This window comes from Phalacrocorax aristotelis, chromosome 9, assembly GCF_949628215.1.
Source record: "Phalacrocorax aristotelis chromosome 9, bGulAri2.1, whole genome shotgun sequence".
NCBI lineage: Eukaryota > Metazoa > Chordata > Aves > Suliformes > Phalacrocoracidae > Phalacrocorax > Phalacrocorax aristotelis.
In genome coordinates this window covers 32,812,971-32,832,177 of record NC_134284.1, presented here as the reverse complement: position 1 = coordinate 32,832,177, position 19,207 = coordinate 32,812,971, and the positions used below count along the sequence as shown (strand labels likewise).

General features: G+C 36.8%; 1 protein-coding gene across 8 annotated transcripts in view; it reads left to right on the top strand.

Annotated features, from left to right (window-relative positions):
* The window catches only part of KIAA0586 (KIAA0586 ortholog), a 75,625-nt gene that overhangs the window by 4,148 nt on the left and 52,270 nt on the right, over positions 1-19,207 (top strand). For 7 of the 8 annotated variants that reach the window (XM_075104231.1, XM_075104229.1, XM_075104226.1 and 4 more), the window contains exons 4-17: positions 592-658; positions 1,340-1,517; positions 1,907-2,140; positions 2,674-2,842; positions 3,357-3,524; positions 4,538-4,658; positions 5,545-5,689; positions 7,151-7,192; positions 8,613-8,839; positions 9,774-9,846; positions 10,166-10,426; positions 10,850-11,024; positions 17,684-17,869; positions 18,782-18,969. In XM_075104231.1, coding sequence (XP_074960332.1) covers positions 592-658; positions 1,340-1,517; positions 1,907-2,140; positions 2,674-2,842; positions 3,357-3,524; positions 4,538-4,658; positions 5,545-5,689; positions 7,151-7,192; positions 8,613-8,839; positions 9,774-9,846; positions 10,166-10,426; positions 10,850-11,024; positions 17,684-17,869; positions 18,782-18,969 — 2,234 coding nt within the window. The remainder of the gene's footprint in view (positions 1-591; positions 659-1,339; positions 1,518-1,906; positions 2,141-2,673; positions 2,843-3,356; positions 3,525-4,537; positions 4,659-5,544; positions 5,690-7,150; positions 7,193-8,612; positions 8,840-9,773; positions 9,847-10,165; positions 10,427-10,849; positions 11,025-17,683; positions 17,870-18,781; positions 18,970-19,207) is intronic. The other variant, XM_075104224.1, reaches the window with a different exon arrangement.

Sequence of the window (19,207 nt, the reverse complement as noted above, 5' to 3'; positions counted from 1 at the left end):
CAGGGGCAGCAGCTAGCTGGCTTATCAGCATGTGTGTACCAGCTGTTCGTAGTTGACAGCAGAGAAACACTGAAACTGCCACATCTTGGGTTGTTACCTCTGCTCTGCAAACAGTGGATGAAGGAAAACCTGCAATCCTTTTAGCATAACTTAAAGCTATTAAGAAAATTTGGTGTCATTTATGACGACGATTTTTTTTAATTACATTTTTTTTTCAAGTTAGAATTTGCAGGGTTTTATTGAACAGGTTGTCTGAGCTCAAGTTACCATTTATATGTCATTTTTCCCCAAATTTTATGAAAGTGTTGTCATTTGCACAGCATACTGAAATAGATTTTATTGATACCAACATTCAATACTAAATAACATTTCATTAAATGAAGCCTACCCTTACTCTCATCATGATTCAAGCCTGCTACTTAGTGAAGAGAACGAGTTTGTTGTTGCAATAGATAATGTGGTTTGTGCAGGCCACAGATTCTTTGCAGCAAAATTGTACTTGCTGTTAAAATAATGCTTTGTGTCTACCTCTAAAATAGGCCTTTTGTGTCAGTTAACCTGACAAAGTATATTTTATGTCCTTCCCCACAGATGATGTTTTTATTTCTCAATATGCTACTGGCCAGAAAGAGGCTTTGAGAGCGGTGCTAAAGCAAAAGTAAGTGTATGTTGTTCTTAGTGTCTCAGCTGTTCTATGTCTGTACAGGTGTACTACTGTACTACTTCTTCAGCTTCTGCCAAAATGTATAGCTGGTATGGAAAAAGTATTCTTTATTGTTCTCTGTTAGTATTCTTCTTCTGTCTATGAAGGTGTCCTCAGTTTATTTTAGCATTCAGAGCTCACTGGAGTATCTTGTTGATTTTACATATTTTTTGGTAATGCCTTTAGGCTGTTTGAATTAATTATCTCATGATACGAGAGTAAGGCAAGATCTGCTCTGACAGGTAATTCATTTTGTGCCAGAACCATATAATATTTTTAAAGACAGATAAGGACACGTCCTGTTTGTCCATAGACTGGAAGTCTTGAAGATCAGAAATTTAGTTGGACTTTGTTCTAGTACGTTGAACTTTGCAAAATACAACCTGTAAACATATTCCTTGTTTTGGTCGCAGTCATCACGGGGAAGTGCCTTTTATAATAGAATCTGTAACATAATCCTGAGAAATTTCCTGTGTCATGCTAAAAATGAGAATAAAAGTACTTCTTGGGCTTCAGGAGCTTCAAAGAGAAATGCCTATATAAGTAGTGATACCAGTGCTACACGCGGGAAATAATTTGCTTGGAGGGGATATGGAGGCAACAATGCTATTTACAGGCACTTGTTTATTTTTATAGAACTCAAAGTGCTCCTGTACCTAAGGAGGTGAAGGTACAGCTCTTAGGAAATGCCTCCACAGAAAAAAAACAAAGTATTGGCCAAGACACCAGGTCAACGCACAGGGAAGTTGATTCTGCAACAACTGTCGCAGCAGCAACTGCTGCTGCCATTGCTGCTGCAGCTCCACTTCTTAAAGTAAGTAGTTTGTGGGTAGCATTAGTTCTTTGTCCACGTGAAGTAGTAGGTGTTGAAATTGCTGGTAGTAGAGCCAGAGAGACTGAATGTGTCTGCTTTTTCCTATGTGTTAGTAATCTCAGACTTACTGACCAATATACCAGAGAGAACTAATTTGGATTTGGCTAAATGGGCAAACAGACAGACACAATTGATTTATCTTTTAGAAGAATTTCATAGGTTCACTAAACCACCAAAAGTTAGGTCTAACTAGGATTTTATTTGTTTGTTTCCATGTGTTCCATGGTGATGGGAAGGATGTTTCCCTTCATGCCTACACCTCTTTTGCAGTAAGGGTTGGTTGGTTGGTTGGTTTTTTTTTTTTCCCCACTTTTATTTTTTTCTCCCAGGTTCAAAATGAATTGGAAGCAAAAGTTAACTCAGTTTCAGCGTTACTTCATAAACTGCAGGAGACAGACAGACAACTGCAGCGTGTTGCTGAACAGCAAACAAACACAATGTCTCAACATGAGAAGCCCCGCTGTCATGAAAGAGTTGGTGAGCTTGAAAAACAAATGAATGCTTTCATGGTGCAACGGATTCAGCGTTTGGAAAAGTTACAAGAGCAACAAATGGATATTCAGGTATCTAAGTAAGAATGCAGAAGCCTTAGCTTAGTAATTTTTTCTGTGTCTCAGTGTTATAATAATTTGGATTATACCTTAGTATTAGAAAGAAAAGATCCAGTGGCCAGCACATGAGCTCAGAGCTGTTGGGGAAAATTTTTTTTCCTGGTTCTGTCCCAGGTATCTGCTCTGCTCCCCCCCCATAGTTTCTCTGTCTGTGGAAAGTAAATGCAAAAATTGTGGAATGTTCTCCTTCCCACTAAGAAATTGTTTAGACCTTTGTTGATTGAAGAAGCTTTCATTTAATAAGCAGCTAGTCAGATTAAAAATCTATGAACAGTTTTAAATTTTTTTATTCGGAGAGTCCTTCGGAGAGTGGTTTTTGAAAGGCAGAATAAAGTCTGTGTTCCAAGGTTGTTGTAAATGACTCTCCTCTCAAATAGCATGTCAAAGTCTGGTTAATATGATTACATGGCAAGTATTCATGCTTAGAGTTTTACTTGCGGAAACTGATGGATATATCAGAAATACTTTGTAATTTTGTCTCTCAGTCTCATCTTATCAGCTCTGCAGTCAACACGGGTGGCTTACAGAAAATTCATGTACCTTCCTCCAGTCTCATGACAAAACAATCTGAGAAGCCGGAACAGCGACTGCTTACTAACGGAGCGTCTTCATGTCAGAGGGGTTTCTTTCCCACGAGTGGTTCACCCACCCCAGGTGAAAACAAATCCTTAATATCTTACTTCCAGTGTTAGTTTTGCATTAATTTTGTTTCCATTAATACTGGATTGTATATCACATCAGTAACAAGTAGTAAACAGTTCCTCTGTGTAATTGATTTTATTGCCTAATGTACTATATAATATTTTCCATTTATTCTGAAAATGTTCCAGTTTAAATTAAAGTGAGAATTTAGTACTTACTGAGTGCTTAGTCTGCACCAAGGGAGGCCTACGCTTAACCTAAAATAATTTAACTGAGAAATACTCTATGTGGAAGCTTGCAATGAACTAGCTCATACTATGTTTGGATTTGGGGTTTTTTTGATCCCTTTATAATAGCACTTGTAAGAATGAAACTTTCTTCCTGTTTACTTTTTAACTAGTTCTGTAACATTTTGCATTTTTGTGAAAAATTCGTAATGTTGGCTTGTTTTTTTTTTTCTAGATTTGTTTTCCTATGAAGAAAATTGTTAACATTTAAATAACGTTACCTTTTTTCCCCCCCAAAGCATATTCAAGCCCATTTCAAAGTCATGCCATACATACACAAAAGTCTCCTCTAAAGACACCAGTTCCTCGGAGATATGCTCCTGAACCTGTATCAAAAAATGTGAAAATCTCAAAGAGAGAAAACCCTGTAACAGAAAAGGAAAATATTCCCAAATCCACCCATGAAGGTATGTGGGTAAGACACTCCTGTCCTCCACTGGCATGAACAGTATGGCCTGAGGGTTACTTTGTGTGGTCCTCACCTAATCTGAGCTGTTGGGTTGCTGGCACTGAAATACGTATATTCAGAATATTTGAAAGTACGTTTGAGAAAGGTTCATTATGTAGATTAGTCACTGACTCAACTAACTAAAGGTTTAATGACAGAAGTGGTGTAACCTCTGGCGTCTCGACATGACTGCTCACTGAAATGTTTTCTCAGATGAAAAATTGAATGACTGTTCACTGTGAGGTTCAAGGATCATTATATAGAATAATGAAAAACTTGGGATCTACTCAATAACTTCTTCATTATCATTGGTTGAACTGATTATTTTTTTTATAAAAACATGCATTCATAGGGTCTCCAGGCCATCATAATGAAAATAGCATCTGTAAAGCAAAAGAAGTAACTTTCTTTCACTACTTTTGATCAGTTTAGCAGCATGAAACTGAGTTTTGAAGATTTCATAAAAAATAAAGCATCTTTTTTAGCTGGTTGTGTTTAGAATTGCTTGAGGATCTAAGATAAGATGCAGCCATTGTACTCTGTCATGGACAAAGTACCTGTTTGTGTCTTCATCAGATCCTTCTCAAACTGCTGCTTCTAGCTCTCTTTCACAAAGCTGTCACATGTTCCTGTTGTTCCATGGGTCCAGGAATAGATAAAAAGAGACAGTGGAAGGAGAACAAATCTGTGACATTATGGAGAGAATGTTTCTCTGTGACTCAGTTAATTACTGTCAGTTTCATTCATCTGTTTTCTAACTTTACTATGCCTGCTTTACCTTAGCAAGGTAGATTAGTGTGAGTGGTTTTATGTGACTTATCTGAAGCAAATCTGTATTTTAAAATTTAGTAAAAATGATTTTTTATCCTTAGTGATTATTATGTAATGGTGAAATATCTGGAAAGGGAAAGTAAGTATTAAATATATTGAACAAACTTAACAGTAAATGTAACTTTTTTTTTTCTGCCTTAGCTGGAGGAAGACTTCTTGAGCATGTTGTGAATTCTCAAGAGCTGCCACTGAAGCAAACTGAGTTTTCCGAGAAGGCAACATTAAACAGTAATAAAATGAGCTGGCATTCTGACAGAGACAGGTAAATAAACGTAACGGTCCAAAACTGAGTAAGATTTTTGGCTTGTTTTCATGAAATTGAGAAAGGTGTATTAGATATTGATGGTGTCATTGAGTCAGTGGCGTGGTCCTTGAGTCTGACAAAGCTCTGCTTGAAGTGAAACACTGGAGCAGTGGTATTTCTATGCTGCTTTTGCATCTGTTGTCCTGAAGGTAGATGAAAGCTCCTTGCTAAGGATAGTTTGTAACACCTTTCTCAGAGGTCAGCAGGTGTCACTTGGAGTGCTTTTCTGTCTTCTGAGTATATTTCTTCTATTGCAGCAGCTTGTGGAGTAGTGTCAGGAAGCCAGCTATGCAGGCATTGTGTTCAAGTGGAACTGCCTATGTCAGTGAGGCTCCAAGGTGCCTGCTTGTGGGAGCTGTAGGAGAACGCTTTGTTGGGAAGGAGCAGCATCAGCAGCATACCAGTTTCTGTGCTTTAAGAGTGAGTTAGGAAATGTTTTTAGCCATCCAGTCTGAAACATATTTTCTCCAGGCAAGAGTTCGATGTCATAATTTAACTAATATAATAAGAAACAGCTACGTAAATACTGTCTTATTTATGATAGTATAGACAAAAATATTAATTGCTTCAAATGGGAAGGCATCCAAAGTTTAAATGTTGCTCTATTAGATCTGAATTTTAGATGTAGTTTCACTGTTCAAAATACCAGGATACAGCTCAAGGTGTTAAGTGGTAAAAAGAGAAAACCCAATAACCTGTCCTTAACCTCAAGTGAAAAAGCAAATTCCGTTTTACATGAAGGTTTGGTATTCTTGCACATTGAAATCATGCTCAGTTTCAAATTTGGCTACTTTCTTGGGCGATACAAGGAACTGCGAAAGTTACTTGGTGTTTCTCCCATCAGGCATACTGCCTTGCATACAGACTCATTCGCCGCTTTCGAAAGCTCCTTCCAAAATTACAATTCAATTGAGAAAACAGTGAAAAAAGCAGATGATTTACTTCAAGATCTGGGCCAGTTGAGACGAGAAATGCGTGACATGCTACAGGTAAAGTCCATGTTACTGGAATGACCAAGAGTTTGAATAAGGGGAATAAAAAATGTAGAGAAAAACTGAGAGGCCTGATATCTGTGAAAGAGTTGCCCTTGCTTCTGCCTCCATAAAAAGACTGACATTTGTTTACAATTTCTTGAAATACTCTAGTCTTCATATGTGGAAGGGCTTTGAGCCCGAGTAATGTCTCGGTGAGTACACAGTGGACTAGACTGTAGGGGCTCTTTCTGCTGTTTTACAAAACATAAAACAGGTTAAAAAAAAAAAGTTTTATTTATTTGTTGTTGTAAGGTTTCAGATGTTTTCAGTGCCTGGTTTCTGCTTGCTTTCTTGCTGTGATACTAGCACTACAGAGATGATTTAACATTCCCATTTGGGAAAGAACAATGTTCTGTTTATCTGCAGTCAACTTTAGGAATGACTTAAGCTACTTGCTTTCTCGTTTTGCCATTTCTTTTTGTAAAAAGTGCTGTTTCCAAAGAATTGCCTGGCATGCATCATTGGGTCGTTTCTCATGCTAATGGGTTTGTACCTTCGGTGCTATAATGGTTCTGTGCTGGCAATATGTGACTTGTGCCTGGCTTTTGAAAATCGAGGCTTTTATCTGTTTGTTAAACTGGTTCCACCTGGAAGGAAGGTATAGCTGATCATTTAGCCTGTCTGCTGTGGTCCTCTGGTCTTGTTAAACGTAAGCGGTGGGAAAGGAGAAAGACTTGAATATGCACAGCTTTGTGAATTGGCTTGGAGCATAATAGATTTGATTCTGTTGGTTTGCTTCTGTGGTTGAAGGTTTTGGCTTGTGTATTTTCCTAAAACTACTGTGTATTATATGCCAGTTATTTGTTACTGTACCTTTAGAAAACAGCTTCATCTGTCATATCTTACAGTATGGCTGATGCATTGTTTCATAGATTTTGTAAGATACTAGTGGGTTGCACGTTTAACTTTTCTTATTAGTAAGAGAACCAATGCCACGTGCCCCATTTACATTGCAAATATTTGCTTACCAATATTGCTAAAAACTGACATTGAATAATATTCGTTAGTATAGGCAGCACAGGACAGGATGGGAGAAGGAATGGCAGGTGAGAAAGATGCAGTTGTCATAAATGGATTCAAATGTCTTCTTATGAAAAAGGTCAATAGGAAGACAAAGATGATGAGTTCAGCAAATGTGAAGTTGAGTCAATTAGATACTTAGCTATTGACTTCTCATCATTGAGAGATGTAGAGTGAGAAGATAAATGCTTGGGGTAAATGACCACTAGCTTTGTTATACAAACGAAAGGCCTGAATTAACCAAGACAGGCTGAGATGGAACAGAAGGTGGTGCTCTAATCCAAAAGAAGTGCGCAGTGAGATTTAGTAGTTCACAGGGAATTCATTGTGCTCTAGATTTTACCTGACAGATCTGTGTTTAGGTAAGTTTCAACAGCTCTTCTTCTGTCTTTTTAGGAAGCAAATTCATGGAAGTCAGACATGAATGATCTTATTAAGGTATACCTTGAATTTTTATGGTTTGGGGTTTTTTTAATACTGTAATAATGAAACAGTTTTGCATATGCTGGCAATGAGATAACACCACAGTAACTATTTCATCCCTGTATTTTTTTGAAAAGGCTGCTGTTATGTACAGATTGCATTACTCAAAGTCAGATTTAACTTGTTCTTTGACTTGTCTTATTCAGTCTCAGTGAGCTATCTTTGAGGGTTTTATACAAGTGTCTGGCAGAGAGCTGCCGCCTCCAAACGGGCATCATGTGGGCTGCTAATGCAATTACCATTTCATGATCTGAGTCTAATTGGCAGGTCTACATCATTTTACGATTGAACATGTTTCTGTATTTCTTACATTTTCTCACAAATTTCACCTGTCTTATTGAGCTAGCATTTGTCAAAAAATTTCATTTTGAAATGAAAGCCTATATAAAATGGGTAAATAATTTGGTATTTTATCCTTTTCTCACCAGGCAAAAACAAAATCATGGGATCAGTATGTTGATTTCTATTTTGTTATGTCCACTGGTCTTTGGCAGTACACCTGTTAGAACATAAACTTTTGTTTAAATCTGATTTAATAAAAGAGTAGCCTTAAAGCCAAAGCTGATTTTCAATCTGTGAGATTTTTTTGAATTAATTCAGTTAATGCTTTCAGAGCCTACTCAAGTTTGGGTATTTTGTTTTGCGGTTTCTTTTTCTTTAAGTACATTTTTCACTTTTTAATTTTTTTTTTTGGTTCTGGAAAATGAAGCACTCTATTCGGGGCCCTCTGGGTTTCATCAGGAGTATGAAAATGGATGTGAGAACTGTAGCTGTTTGCCTCTGTGTTTCCCTGTACTTGTGTCCCTTCCTTTGTATTTAGCAGCTAATAAATGCTCAATTTTTATCTCTGTAAAAGGGTTCTGCAAAGTAAAAGGCTAATAGTTGCAAAAGGGGGAGAGGGTCATGGTGCTGTTTGGGGGGTTTATTTTGTTGTGGTAAAAATGTACGTGCATTGCCTGGTGTTTCTTGGGATAGATTGATGCCAAATGAGTGCATATATTTAGAGGATTTTGGTTTTTATTATGCTTTTAATTATACTTAAGTACTGTTACATGAAGGGGTTTGCATGTAATACTTCATGTATCTAATTGCCATCTTTTCACATGTTTATTTGCTTCAATTAGCATTGCTTCTTATATATTACATCATTTCACATTTGAGAGCTTTTGGATGTGTTTCCATTTGCTTAACCTTTAAATACATTTGCAACATACTGAATGTTCTTGTGTAATTGAAGTTGATAATAGTACCTGTAGATGGTATTTCATATGATGGCCATTGATTTGATAATAGATGAATAGGAATTCTGATCAGTGTGCAGAAAATTGAAATTACAATCTCTGATTAAAAGCTAGCACTTCTGTTTCACTTTTAGTCAAAAAAGCCTGCTGTTGTGTCTGATTTTCCTGAACTTCATCAGCTCAATAAACCATCCATCCTTCAAAATGTTAAAGTGCCGAAATCTATACTAAGAGATGCTGAAAGGATTTTGAGAGGAGTTCAAAACAATAAAAAGGTTCTTGAAGAAAATTTGGAAGCTGTTATTCGCGCAAAAGATGGGGACACCATGTACGCTTTTATTAACGCCTTGACAACGAACAGGTTAGACCCTATTACTCAGTGCTTTGTGTGACTGCTTGTGGTATGTGCTCACCTTTTATCAACTCTCCTTCAAGTTTTTTAACTCCATGCATTGAAGAAATAGTGCAGTTCCCTAAAAAAAGTATTTCTTCATTCTTCTTTGCAACCATGAGATGATTCTCTTGAACGTCAGATGTTTTTTAACCCTCCTGACGTGAACTGAATTTTGTTACTTCATGGTGTGATCTGTGCTCCAGAACTTAAATCTGAATTCTGAGACTCTATCACCTGGACAAACTGCTCTGCTGTCATGACAAGGGGACACAGCTTTTTATAGAAAAACTTGCATTAATAGGAAAATTTAATAATTCTAGACAGAAAAGGCTTCATTAACCTGTGTTACAGAATTAGTCATCCTACAGTAGATCTTTGGCTTTTGAACTTCTGCTTAATTAGTTGTGTTAAATACTCCTGCTTGAATCATAATGAAAGTTCTCTTATTGAAATGCTCTTTAATCTTGTGTTTTCCTGAGGAAGGTAACTATTCTCTTAATGTCAAGATTTTTTCAGGCATATCATCTGCTATCATTAGCTTTTAGAATAAGTAGTAATTTTTGTCGTCTGCTTTTTGTCTTTTGAGTTGGAATGTTTTTGTTGCCTTGATGAAAACAGGAACTGACCCATGGCTGCCACTTAGTTGTAGAAGTTTGTAGTAATGACAGTATATACGGTGGTGGGGACAGGGTTTGCAGGTACGTTGTATAGGAACAGATTTAGGTTTGGGAAACTCAGATAGGGTTGCTTAGTGCCTTTTGGAGACTGTAGGGGTACATAATCTTACTGTCTCTGTGTTCTGGGTTTCTCTTTTCATAGTGTTTGTAGGTCACTACTTTCCCAGGAAAACCTGTGCAATTTAAGAAGCAATGACCTAAAATAGTTTGTTCTTCTGTTTCAGAGATGTACTGGAAGAGATTCGTATCAAAAAGACTGTGGACGAGTGGATTAAGGCAATCAGCGTAGAAATCCAGGTATGGCTGGAAAAAACGAGCTCAGGTTTTTGCATTATATTTTTCTGCCTTACGTAGTTTGTCACGTCAATAGTTAAACATGATTGATTCACAACTTGAAAACATTAGAAAACTGCTTATTACTACTAGCACGTATTACGCTATAATGAAATATTTACCTCTAGTTTTAAACTTCCGTTGCTTAATGAAAATAACTGGTCATAGTTGCTGGCTAACATGAAAAACAGGCCATGCCTCAGAAGTTCAAAGTTATCCACAGATGACTCTGACAGCCTTGAAGATAAAATCTCCTTTTATTACATTTATAATTTATCTTTAGGCTGAAATGGCAAGAAATGATTCAGAACAAGTGAAATATGATCAAAAGGTCCCATGGATCAAGAGAGCCCAAAACATCAAGGCTATGAAGACTGATAAAGAAGTTAAAGGGAAAGCTCAAAAAATTCAAGGATGCTCGACAAAGAAGCCTTTATCGGCAGCTAAGCCATTACAGAAGCAAGCAGATGACGACACAAGCAAACAGAGGTTTAGAACATACTTTTCTTCTGAAAATTTGCAGAGGAAAGAAAAAAGGGCAGCTGTGAGTTCCCAAGTAGTTGGTTTCTTTTTTGGTAATGACTGCTGTGCTGTAGATTGCAGCATTCATGTGAAATGTTGTATGTGTAACTAATAATTTTAAATGACAGTGGTAGCCCTGTCCTGTGGATTTCTGTCAGAAGTCTCCTTGTTTTCATGTGCTGTAGAAGTCTAAGCTGAGTGTGTGTAACAACATAGAATTCATTGTCGTGTTATAATTTGCCTTACCCAGCACCTGCTATTTTATTCAGCTGTTAGTAAGCCTCTTGTATGTATTCTATATGCATAAGTTTTCATGTGTGCTCGCAGTTTATACTGTTTGTTGCAGAACTTCTTACTTTTTTCCTCTAGACCTTTGCAACTCTACTGATGTGTTCAGGTTTTCATACATGAACAACTGTAAATTTTTTTTTTTGGTGTGTGTCAGGGACCTGTGGATGGAAGTGCCATGGTACAAAACGAAGACTATCTGTGTCACATTTATGGGAAACCAATTTACCAGGGCCGTCGTAGCACACTCAAAAAAGCACCATATCTGAGATTCAACTCTCCCTCTCCCAAATCTAAGCTCCAAAGACCCAAGGTGACAGAGTGTGTTAGAGGTAAGTAACTCTTTGATGTGAACAAGGTGTTCTTTCCCAGTTTCTCTATTAGGAATTCCTTGTATAAATGAAACACTTTAATCACAGTGCACCTGCTCTTCATTTTAAAGCTTAAGCAACTGCAGTAGGCTTCGCAGGGAGGTGGTCGATGCCCCGTGCTTGCCAGTGTTTAAGAGGCATTTGGACAATGCCCTTAACATGCTTTAATTTTTGGTCAGCCCTGAAGTGGTCAAGCAGTTGGACTTAGATGATCATTGTAGGCCTCTTCCAACCGAACTTCTGTTCTAAAAGGTGCTCTTTTCAAAACTAAAAAATACCAGTAGGTTTGCAGATCTTTTGTGTGTATCTCACTTACTTTAGCTTGATAAATTAATACTTCTAAATTTAATAAATATATTAATATACATTTATTGTTGCCCAAGTCTTAAACAGCTGAATTGCCAGAAGTAATGACATAAGCACCCAAAAGCTGAGTGTGTTGAAAAACTGACTCAGCTTTTGATAAGGGTTACCAAGAGATGTATTCTTTATGTCAGGTTTATCCAGTCATGTCATTTAAACGATTGATTCATTCAGAGATAAGAAATCTACTGAGATTTGAAAGATTAAGGAAGCCTGATATTTCATTTCCCACTTCTAATACAGGGATTGATACTTGAAAATTTAAATTTATGAGTGTGACATCTATTAACTTGAAAATGTTGAAAGACGTGTTAATCGGAAGCATTGCTTAAGTTCAGTAAATGCAGGTAACTTCATTTTTTTAGTCAAATCAGGGTTGGAAATGGAGTAAACTCTCTGTACTAGCTTGTTAAGGTTATTTAAATGATCGATAAAAGGTTATTAGTTGATTAATGTTGAATGCCATTCATTAGTTTGGTAAGGCAGTGTTAGGATCAGAAGATTCTGATTTTCAAATCTATTCAAAATGTGTAAAAATAATAAAGTGAAACTATATGATATCCAACATAGATAAGTGTAGAGAAACTTTATCTTGAGTTAATAGAAAGTAATGTTTGCTCTAGAGAAATTCATCTGTTCATTGAAAATCACATTAATGAATATGACTTTCTTTAAGGAAACAATTATAAGGTATAAAGACAAATCTTGATCAAAGTGGATCTGGAGTAAATTAAATTCAATACACACTCTAGTTTTAAATTAGTCCACCCTGTCAGTAGTGGTAATTCTTTCAAAGTACTGTCTCAAAGAGGAGTAAAGAAAAAGGAAGAATAAAGAAAAGTACCAACTAGCATATTTATGTGAAGTAAGCAGAGTGTGTGTGTGTGTCTGTGTGTGTGTCTGTGGCACTGCTACGATGTTTATGAAAGCTGTGGAAAGTCATCTTCAGCCAGGATTAAAACATGCACTGATATCCATCTTTGTGGAACTTGTATGGGAAAACAAGTGCTATTCAAAGGCACAGCCTTTAATATCTGTTTTAAAAAATCAATGTTTTTAAGGATAGACCTGTTCAGTGTTTGCCCAGGTGTTTTTATGCTGAAGGTATGGAAAGTGTAGGATTGTGTTTGAAGTGGGTTTGCAGAGGAACATAAGTTCCTATTTTTCTCTATTTTGGTGGCCTTTTGCTCTAAATTTTCTTACAGTTGTTACGTTCATGGAATTTTCTTGGTACTTTTTTTTGTCTTTACAAATAATTAACAGTTTGAAATAGTGTATTTTAGATTTGTCTGTTTTAATTCTGTGTGTTTAATTTCCTAGTTATCTTTTCAAAACTTAACTGATTCTTAATACAGAAACTAAGGTGAATCCTTAACTGGTACGTCAGAAAAACTAATGAACTAATGTGTAGGACTACAAGGAGATGTAGATGTTATTGCTACTGTTACTGTTAAGAACTAGAAATGCTTGTCATGCAGGATGGTTAAAGAAATTTCCAAAGTGATTGCACTTTGCTGTTTTCATTATGATTGAAGCTATGGGGGAACAGCTCATCCTTCCCTGTATTTGTGCAGCAAAGAGTCTAGTCAAGATACCAGTTGCTTTAATTAGAAGTCGTTTTATACGTTGTGAGGAAGTAAAGACCATTGCAAGAAACCCACAAAGGATCACGAGGATTTTCCAGACCAAGAGGAGAAAGCTGCAGTGGAGTGCAGACAAAAAAGAAAAAAAAAAACCAAATAATAAAAAAAAACCCAACAAAACAACAATAAAACCAACCAACCAACCAAAAAAAAAAACCACAAGGGCTTATTTTTCTTCTCACTGTGGGAGAGAGTGAGCAAATTACATGATAAAAGGTAATGATGGAGAGAAAGAGTGTGTTAAGTGTAAGAGACAGTTCAAGTGATAGTGGGCACAATCGAGTTAATAGGATGACCATCAATGGAAAACTATTAGTTGGCTTCCCTCCATGCTTCCTGCACTCGTGCTTCTGTTACCCATGCAGGGAAAATACACTTGATGCAATCTGAACTGTCCTGTTTAAAAAATAATGTCCAAGTTTTTATTATACCTGTCAAAATTTTATATTCTGTATGAAATATAAGAGATTAGCATGAGAAGGCGGTGACTTGATGAGACCATGTTTTTAGGCCATTAAAATGTATGGTATAAAACATATATATGTCTTTGACAAGCACTGCTTGGTTTTTGGAGGTTGGTTTTTTTTTTACATTATGTACATCCACAGTGGCAAATCCTCAAAATAGTACAAGAATCTATTGTTAAGCTTAGTGTAGTCTTGATGCCATTTCCTGGAACTTTTTTTAGCTGCACTCTGGAGCCCAGTTGTGATCCATGAAGAAAAAGTGTTATTGGTAGAAAGTATTTGCGATTCTCATAACCCTCTGGAAGATGGGCATTATAGTCCTGGCAAAAATCTAGAAGACTTTTCAAAACTTACTTAATTTTTTAAAAGGTGATAACTTGGTATATGAAAACTACTTGACTTACTGCTTATATAAATTTATTTGACCTCTCTCGAAACGCTTCTTGTTTTTGTGGTTTTTTTTTTTTGTGAAAAATGCCAGTATACTCATTTGAAGGACCAGCATGATCTATCACTCTTTTTGACTACTGGCAATGCTGCACACCTGTAATTTAGTTTATTCTGTACAGATGTTTTTTTAATAAATTGTGTGCTAGTAAGCACTTAGTGTAGCAATAACACGATACAGTGGCCTTTAAGTTTTGGATTGATAACAGACACTTTAAAAATAATTAATCGGCAGTTCTGCTTTTGCTGAGTCCTAAATGACATTTCTCTTCTATATTTATTGGGCTTTTGTCCTTTATAGAAGGTCACAACCTTTCCAGGGAGGCCAATTTCATCATTCCAGAAACAATACCTTGTAAAGAGGCAGAAAAAGTGCCCCCTGCCCCAACCTAATTTTAATAAGTGGGTCATTCGATCATTTGATACTACCAGTTTTCTACTGGTAACATGTTTCACTCAGTAGGGTAAGAGAAATGTAAAGCTACAGGTTGCATGCAGTTGTAAGAAGCTGCTCATGTGCTTTAGCTTGTTCTCTGCTGGCGGAGAATCAAAATAAAAGAGAAAACTGCGTACTGGATCCATGCTGCATTCAATCTTCTAGAACTCCTGCATGTGACAAGTACAGTTTAAAAGCTATTTGCATGAAAACACAATGAACTCTGGATAGCCTTTACCCAAAGTGATTCTCTTCCAAGTCATACTACAGCCGTGCAGCAACATGTGTGTTTGCGGTAATAAAGCCTCCATAAAATTCCTTTCTCTATTTCACATCAGACCGCAGTTAGAGAGTTATGGTTTTTTGTCTCTATTTACTGTCAAGACAGAGACACCCCCTTGTATTCTTACCTAAGGCAAGAAAGGAAGAATACAGAATTTTTTGCATGTCACTTAAAAGAATAGCATGCCAATTAATGAGTCCTGCTTCCAAGTTTTCTGATTCTCATGGCTTTAGACCGAGGCCAGCCTTTGATACTGGCATTACTTGCCTTTGACTCTTCATCTAAGACAGTTGGTCAAGCTGCTTAATTTTTGTGCTTTCCTACATCTTGCCAATATAATGGAAAAGTAGCACTTCTGTGTTTCACTTGGGTCTCGTGAAGACAAAATAGTTAAACGTTTTTGAGGGCTGCTATTCTGAGAGATACTGCTGTGGCAGGAAAGTATAAATAATAAAATCAGGAACAGATCTGTACTCCTCTATAGTAGGAGTGTAAACAAAAGGAAACCAAGTTCAATGAGCACTTTAAAGCACCAGATTCTTAAAAAAAGAAAGAAATCTTGCTGGTGTGAGGCATGGTTAGTTCTTATGGATCTGCACCCCCAGATTCCCTTCCTGACCTAAATGTACCAGGTGATAAAGGCTTAAAAATTATTGGAAGTCGTTGGCCTTGGGTTTGATTGGCTGGAAAATCCAGACTTATTAAATTACTCTATTTTGTTAGAGCAGTTCACTGAGCTTGTTTTAAATTAGTGTTAGAATAAGGATGTTTATTTAAGACTGAAATGGCCATCTGGAGAGTCTCTCTTCAGTTATTTTATAACTCTCTCAACCATTTTCTTTGCAAATAAACTGTAGTGACTAATGCTTGGTCTCTTATGGGAAGTTGGGAAAAAAGTCCAACACTTTTATGAGTAAGAGAGCATTTCTAAAAAAAGTTGGAGTTGTTTTCTTGCATAAATTGAACTGATAAATATATGTAAAACACTAGGTTTTTAAAGCTAAATTTAATTAAATGTCTAGTTTCTGCTCAGTGCAAATAAACCTTTCAGGGGGAAATGAAAAGTTGAAAGCAATTAAAATGAGGTGCTGTGTATATACAGTACTTAATCATTCTTACTGTGAGAACCTTGTTTTTACAAGTTGGCGGTATTACAGATATGTTGCCAATTTCTGCTTTTACTCAAAAGGTCGAGGCCAGGGGGAACTGTTGGATCATGTAGTGTGACCTCTTCTAAATCACAAGCCACTGAACTGTATCTATTTATGTTACTGAGTCCAGTAATTTGTCTTTGACTAAAGAACAGTTTTTCTGGCTAACTTATGCTTTGCGGAAAGGCACGTGCTCATCATTTAAAAACATCAGAAATTCTGCCCTTAATTACTTCTTCCCATAGCTCAAAAGTAAATGTGACGCTTCAAATTTAGTATCTGATTTGTAGTGAGTTTTTGGCTTCGATTTTACAGCTACTTCAGTTTCCAGGTGATTTTCCTTAAAAAAATGAAAAAGGCCTTTTAACATCCGATCTATTTTAATATTTACGGAGATACAGAATTAGAATGGAGTGCGTGTTATCATATATGGAAGCCTTCTCCTGATCCACCTCACTCACATCCTGCTGAGACATCTGAGGATTACTTGTATCCCTTTGACCACAGCATTGTACTGTGATCTCATTGCGTTGCTTATCCAATGTGACCCTAAAGCCGTTTTCCAAGATACTTCTTTCTGACCTGTATTTTCTCATTGAAGAGTTATGACTTGCCATTCTTGTTTCTAGGCTTATAACCCATAGTTCATGTGTACAAAAAAAAAGCAGTTCTTGAGTGGATTGCCTTACTTGCTTGTCTGCATTTGTTAAAAGTCACATTATCAATCTTTATTATCCCTAAATTTTATAATAATTTACTTTTATTCTTCAAATAATTAGGAAGCTATTAAATGTGACAGAGCTAAAAAGGGCTTGCTGCCATGTGTTAACTGGCCATTAATACAGGAAGGGTGATGATTAGAAACAACAGAGGAGTAAGATGACATTTTTCAGCTGTAGTGAAGATACGGAGTTGGTTACCAATGTGATTCTTTCCAGGTTCATTTTCCTAATGCCTACAAAATAGCAGTAGCAGCACTTCTGTTTGATTCATGATTGTTTACTGCTTTTTCGGGGATATTTAAGGCAGTTTTTATCCATTTAGATTAAAGTTAGCAAATTCCCTAATAATATTCACTGTTTGCAAAGAATATAGGTTGATTAAGACCCTGCATGACTCTATAGTGAGAAATGCAACATCGCAGTAAGCATTCTCCTCTGCTACATGCTTAGGCATTGTTACATACACATAACTTCTGGCTGGCTATTTAACAATACACTTTCAAAACTGGACCAAAAAATCGGTGGCTCCTCGATGTTGTAAGTCAAGACTTTTGAGTATTAGTTATGGCTTTATTTTCTAGTAGCAAGGAGTTGTTAAACCAGGAATCTGTAGATTATACCTGGTTTTTTGACTATTGTCAATATTGTGGCTGGAGACAAACTGCACATTTATAAAATGAGGCAGTTAATCAGATGAGGGAGAGATCAGTTTGGCTATATTCTATATCCTGTTTTTTCATGCCAGGCTGGTGTGCTGTTCTAATGCCATATTTCAAACCTAAATGATGGTTTTCTTCTTACCTGCTAAACTGCACATTTCATTCCAACCTGCTACAATCCTTGTGTCCTTCTCTTCACATTTCTGTGTCTTTATTTGCTAGACTTGGATGTTCAAAAATTATAATTTTAATTCCATCGTTGCTGTCAATACTGTGACATCTAACTTCGCACTTCTAGATTGTACCCTTCCTGTCTCACTCCCTTGCTCCCTTCATCCCACAGCAAAAATATATTACTCTTTCATTTGAAGGGCTTAAATTAGTAGCGTATGATACTATTCTGTTTGTACATGCATTGACGACGTGTGGTTTATCTGCTCTTCTTTCAGGTACAAAGGTAAAGTCAGCAAAAACTCAGACGTCTCGCACACAGAAGGTAGTAACCAGCCCTAGGAAACAGCATCCTGTGTATGCACTTAGCCAAGAAAATCAGTATCTCTTTAGTCCAAGTCAAGATGTACCTGCAGTCTGTGGTCCACTTGAAGGTCACTTAATTCCTATGGCTATTCCACTAGGTAGGAGCAAATAACCTGTAGAAGGGAGGTGTGATGGTTAATTACCTCTACTTCATTAAAATACAGCTTACATCGTCTTAAGTCAGTGATTTGCCCTGGCCCATGAGATTTGCAGCTGCCCTTCTCATGGGGAAATCTACATGGGGGAACAGTTTAAAATGTTCTTGTTCTCATTCTTCCTGCTGGATGTCTGGTGACACCCTGACAGAGCTGTTATTTACTTAGCTGAATATACCGCCTCTGGTACACTTTACATTTCTAGGGTTCTTGTTCTGGCTTTAAGTTTGGTATCCATGTTAGCGGCAGCTGAATCATTGTCCCTTGGGTTCAACATTTATGACGACTTCAGCCCAACAATTTCAGTAGAAATGTGCCAAACGCACTTAAATTCATTGTCATGGCTTCTGTATTTTTGGACCTTCAACAGAACGTTTATATAGGCCTTGTTTTGGGAAGGGTTAGTATTATATTGGCCTTTAAAGAAGATAATTATTTAAGAAAAGTATAACATCCCACAATTTTTTGTTTGAGACACCCGAAGTGTAATAGTATTTTCAATATGATAAAGAAAATGTGAGGTGGGGGGGGAAGCGTGGTGAGTAATTTTTGAATGGCAAACACAACGTAGTTCTCCTTTTCAGCAGAAGGTGTCACTGTAGTCAAGAAAAGGGAGTAATTTTTAAAAAACGCAGTGTTGACTTTATAGCTTCTGCTGGGAAAGCTTTCAAATCACCTTGTGAAGCCCTGTACCCTAGCTTCTGCTAATAGGGGACTTTTAAATTAGTGTGTAATTGCACATGAGATCTCAGTCTGATATAAAACAGACACACAGAATTTAATTTTAATTAACTGATTAATTTACTGACTTCAGAGATTTATATAAATCTTTAATTATTTTTCAACTGTCCTTAGGTCAAACCCAAATTAGCGACATCCCACTGCAGCCTGCTGGAGTAGTTATAGGTAAACCGCATCCTGTTACAGTTACAACCTCTCTTCCTCAAGTGCCACCAAAACCACCGGTTGAGATAAAAAAACCAAACATAGCTGTAATAGAGATGAGATCAGAGAGAAAGGATCCACCTCAATTGTCTGTGCAGGTACATGTCAAGAGTGATGATTTTTTGTTTGTTTGTTTGTTTATCTTAATAAATGCCAACTAAAGGCAGTCCCATCCATCAGTAACTTACTTTGACATCAACAGATGGTTTTCAGTAAGCATTAGAAACTTACCAAATGGATGGACCAAAGAGTTGTCATGCTATAGTAATACTTTTATTCATATCTTAACAATTACCCTTATTATTTAACCAAAATAGAAAACACTTTCTTCCATAA